We start from the raw sequence: 5,015 nt of genomic DNA, 5'->3' as shown, positions 1-5,015 counted from the left end.
TATAATAAGTTAATAAATAAATTTATTTTATTTTTATTATTAATTTTAAATTATTTATTAATCTTTTAAATATTTTTAATGATCATTTTATTTTTTTTAATTATAATTCATTTCATCATCGTGACTATTTTAATATTTAAATACATATCTAACTATTAATTTTAATTTTATCTTACAATAATTAATTTTACTTCCATCTCTATTTTATATTTTATCATAATCAAATTTATTGTCCCTCCAATTAGACACTAAATTTCAAAGAATCTTTGCCCCATGTGTCAGCAGAGTTGAGACCATGTGTCACGGTGGATTCACGAGGACTAACCCAATAGTTTGGGCCCAAAATGTTGTTCAACGCTTCAACAACGAGTGTTTTGATATTGTAATTTAGAACTTCAAATAGAATTTCTACCTCCAAAAAATTTACGAAGAGTTTGTTTTTATGCATTAATAGTTAATTCATAAACAGAATTAGAAGATTAATATATTTCATTTTAATTATTTTTTATTTTTAATATATTTTAAGAAATAATGTCTATATGTTCCCAAAACCAAGATGAATTTATCTGAATTGATACGGCTCAATGCAAGTAATTCAAACTTTACAAGTTCAAAAGAAATTACTAGATGTGAATATGATAATTTTAATTATTCAATATTTTACCACATATTTTATAACTAGGCCTAAGGCCGAGTTATAGAAAAGCCCAAGAGGCCCAAATATACATATTACATTTTCTAAATAGGAAAAAAATTAAATCTTTTGTAAAATTATTATAAGGAAAAAAAAAGAAAAGAAAAGAAATGCTCCTATAATAGATGGACGTTGCAAGAAACACATGAAATATTCGAGTTAAAAGTCAAAACTAAAATCCATTTAAAATGAAGTGACTTTATTGAATACTAATACCAACTAGCTAACCCCATCGACCATAAGGAAAATCATAAATTTGAATCCAAAAATATCTACAAAATTCTTTTGTAGAGACAAAATAATAAAATTGCAAAATTGAAACCAACATCAGGCCAACAAACCTTTGATAGTATCTTTGATACAGGGGACTTTTTAAATAGCTGTTGGGAGTTGAACTGATGAAGTTAGAGGATAAGAGAGATTCAAAATGGGGACAGAAGATCTCGATAGGCCCATTTCGTATTACGATGACATAATTCTTTTTCCTTGTTTCTTTTTCAGGAAGGATATAATGGATGTATTTCACATTTTCTGAAAAATGGTAGTTTTTTCTATGCCATAAAGAGTGTGGCATAGTCAATTTTTCTTTAAAAGGCAGTCATTTGTATTTGAAGAGCTAAATATAACCACGGAAAATTGTTTGAATGCAATTCTCAATTGCATAATTTTTAGTTCTTTACATTTTTCCTTAAGGCTGTTTTGCTGGTTACAACAGTTGACTGGATTTCAAGCTTTCAGCTTTTGGCTGAAACTAGCTGCTGCTAACAGATTTTCTTTTTGTGCTTTCCAGGGATGAAAGCACTTCAAAACCGTGACAAAGTCGATGTGGATGGTCAGGGCGGTAAAATTGTATATCTTAATCTGGGACCTTATAATTTTCACTTGAAAAATTGAGCTGATAATCTGGGAAAGACTCCCAAATCATAATCAGGAATCAAATGCGGATCCATGTGTGTTAGTAGGTTGTCTTTGCTTGCTCGATGGAGATGTCCACCAAGCAGCATTACGTATCCTGTATGACTTCCGAAAAGGGAAGTTTGGTTGGTTTGCACTGGAGAGACGCCCGGATAATGCTGTTGGATGTATCTCGCGGGCAAGTCTTAAAAATTATCTCTGACTTGAGGATGCTCTAGCTGTCGGAAACGGACATCAGAAACTTATGGCATATTGATGTTGGAAATATGAGGTGCCGTATAGAGGATACAGCTTTGTATTAAAATATATGCTGCTGGGTCTAATAAAAGTGCAAAGGGTCCTTGAAAATGCAGATTTTTGTAGTGTAAGATAGGGCTTTCAATTTTTCTACCTTTGCTACAAAAACCTCACTATATTTTGTACTCCTCATCTCATTATGTATAGTAATTACATTTACATTATTCCTATCTAATGACAAGATTTCCCTTTGTCACACACTGTATTGCTCTGCTACTATTCTTATGCTGCAAGATGCATCTTATCAACTAATAAGAATTGAATTGCAATACAATCCAAAGTTCCATACATATGATTTGATAATTTCACTTGTATCTCAAATAAACATGGAAGAGGAGAATGCTATGTCATTTAGAAAACTATGACCAAATCATGGAAAAATAATTTTCATGACCACAAAGTCAAATCTTTAATATACAACAAGTCCTTTGCACGAGGAGACTAAAAGCAAAAATACAAGTTGCAGCACCTCAAAGGTGCACGCTGAAAAAGTAACCAACAGAATGAAAGATGGAAACAATCATGCTAATGGCATAAAAAAAAAAAGATGCAAGTGAGCAGCCTGCTGTTTTCTTCAAGAATCATCAATAAAACTACAATCAGATCATTATTCATCATCCAAATTCTCTAACTTGATTATATTCAATCGTAATGCGGGATTGTACTGATACAATGAGATTACTTCGTAACTTCATCTTGCAATTGTAGGAGCACATCGTGTATTGCTTTTGCTTGGCCAACTCTCTTTAATTCCACAAGCTCGGATAGGCCATTCAATTTGATGCGATTCTGAAGATTCTTTTTGCAGCTGAGCACAGTATCTCTGAAATGTATTGACGTTCACTTTAAGTCTGAAATCTAGAGTAAACAAAAATTTCATTTCCAAGCGGTTCAACTCAGCTGTGCTTACCCCTCCCACTCTGGCATAATATGCATTGTTGAAAAACCTGCAAATGACAATGCAGTTAAATATTGCAAAATGTACTTTTCTTCTAATCAAACTAATTGTTCTTTGTCCGAAGAAACCCTAGTTTTCAAAACAGTGAGAATGAGCTCATTATCAGTGATGAGTTGTGAGAAAGGTTAACACTTACGCATCATCAATAAATTTTGCTGCTACCATAACACTAGTTATAAGGAGCCTATGAACATTAAGAGACGTCAAATGCACATCAGTTTGTTGAACGAATCTATCCACATAAATGTAGGCAACAAGAAAGCATGAAGGACTGCAGCCAGCATAGTTGAAGATGCGATCAATATATTGCTGAATGCTTATGGTGGGAGCTCTTAACCCATGAAAGAGTGCAACGTTATCTTTAATGCTCACTGTCTCTGATTGCATCTCATTTTTTTGGACAGATTTCTCAAGAACTGAAGAAAGTAGTGATAAAATTGGCGGTGTTCCAATAGCCCCTTTACTAAATTCTTTGAGTCCCAAAGCAAGGTATATATCTGAGTCCGCACCCTCGGAATCAACTGCATGAGTTCCCATATCTAACATGAACTGCAATCTGCAAAAGATAAACATTAAAGAGCTCATTAGTCTCAAAGAGTAATATAAGCACCATCATAACGGAAAAATAGGAGACAGTAAGAGATTAAATTTATTGCCCTCCATCTTATGATTCGCATATCAACAACAGTGAACTTCATGTGAAATTTTATTCAGTGCCCCCTATCTGCTGGATCTACAAGTTATAACCTATTACCTACATAAACATGGAGTAGGAAGCATGTTATTTGCAATGCCAGAAAAAGGGTACCAACTCCAGTTTGCAAATGAAAACCTTGCTTCCAGCCACATTATTCTTTCTCCAACCAAGTTAAAAATCAGATCTCATTGCCAGCCTACCCTTTTCATTCTTTCCCAATATCTTGTATATTGAAATATATTTCATGATTAAGGTACAAGCTCTTCAACCGAATTACCAATCCATCTTCACAAGGCTCAAAATTCAACAACCAAGCCAACAACGATTCCAAAGAAACAAATTAACCAGCCAACCTACCCAAATACTATAGAAATCCGATGAAAATTCAGGATGCTTTGCTCACACAGAAGAGTAGAAAAAACAAGAAGCAATGAAGCAGAAACACCCATCAAATCAAATCTGATTAAAACACTTATAATCCAGCCCAAAAACTACAAAATCAAATCACACCCAAAAATTCACAAAAGAACAAGCATTTAGTACACATGGCTAACCATTACCATCATGGAAGAAAAAGAGAAAGACTGAAAAGAACAAATATGTCACAAGAAACTTACAGAATCTTTAAAAACCTCTTCACAGTGTCCCTGGAATCTGCTTCTTCATACAAATAAGATAAACAGAAGAGAGAGAGAGAGAGAGAGAGAGAGAGAGAGATAAATCTTATCCGTCCATAAACTTAGCTATTCGGTCACCTCTCTCTCTCTCTGTTTCTGCTTCTTCCACTTTATTGCAGAGACAGCGAATGAATAAGTTTTTACAGGTTCTTCTTATCTTTGCACCCTTTATTGGAATGTCTGCGTTGCTGTCTCAATCTTCCCTTATTTTTCTCTCTTTCATTTCTGTTTGCTTTGTTTAATGCTTGACACGAAAGACACTGTCGGTAGTGGGTTTCACCATTGTTGTGGACACTACGAATGGAAGGGTAAATCCAAAGCCCAAACCCTCCCCCCCCCCCCCTCGCCTGCTTTCCTCCTTGGTTAAGGCCCGGACCCCACTTCCCGTAGGAATCCCACATTACCCACCTCTTCATCGCCCTCCATTTTCGATTTTCCTAAATTCATGCATAAATCGTAGTGTAAAGTAAACATTAAAGTCAAAAAGCTCCATTTTTAATTTCTTTGTTTTAAGTTTTACTGACATAAACCTTTATCGATTTTGGGGAAATGTTAATTGATAGAATATGAAATTTTTGAGATACATATTTATAACTTTTTTTCTTATTACGTTTCAATTAATGATACATTCAAGTATAAATTTGTTTGTGGAACAATGTATTAATTCTTAAACAATTACGCCTTTTTTCAGGCTTAAAATTTTGTTCATCATCTTGAGGGGACACGACTTAACCGGGAACAACCAATATGCCTACATGTTAAAGCAATTTTTAATTT

General features: G+C 33.9%; 1 protein-coding gene across 2 annotated transcripts; it reads right to left on the bottom strand.

Annotated features, from left to right (window-relative positions):
- Positions 1–2,279: 2,279 nt before the first annotated feature.
- On the bottom strand, positions 2,280–4,563 carry LOC111283661 (cyclin-U3-1-like). Of its 2 annotated transcripts, none has more exons than XM_022872235.2 (3): positions 4,179–4,563; positions 3,001–3,420; positions 2,280–2,853 (listed from the first exon to the last, which is right to left on the bottom strand). In XM_022872235.2, exons 2-3 carry the CDS (start codon positions 3,408–3,410, stop codon positions 2,598–2,600), a joined length of 666 nt encoding a protein of 221 aa, XP_022727970.1. In that variant the 5' UTR covers positions 3,411–3,420; positions 4,179–4,563; the 3' UTR covers positions 2,280–2,597. The 2 variants fall into 2 exon arrangements, with proteins under 2 accessions (XP_022727970.1, XP_089614706.1); XM_089758580.1 differs by lacking the exon at positions 4,179–4,563 and adding an exon at positions 3,521–3,605.
- Between the last annotated feature and the right edge of the window lie 452 nt (positions 4,564–5,015).

This window comes from Durio zibethinus, chromosome 3 (assembly GCF_047325235.1).
Source record: "Durio zibethinus cultivar Kanyao isolate XHJ-2024 chromosome 3, ASM4732523v1, whole genome shotgun sequence".
Classification (NCBI taxonomy): Eukaryota; Viridiplantae; Streptophyta; class Magnoliopsida; order Malvales; family Malvaceae; genus Durio; species Durio zibethinus.
This window is presented reverse-complemented; position numbering and strand designations above follow the sequence as displayed.

What these genes read in the sequence shown, in the direction of transcription:
- LOC111283661 (XM_022872235.2), bottom strand. Translation starts at nt 3,410, where the DNA reads ATGTTAGATATGGGAACTCATGCAGTTGATTCCGAGGGTGCGGACTCA. An exon ending in GCAAAATTTATTGATGATGC is followed by an intron (nt 2,854 to 3,000) that starts GTAAGTGTTAAC and finishes TGTCATTTGCAG; the next exon opens with GTTTTTCAACAATGCATATT.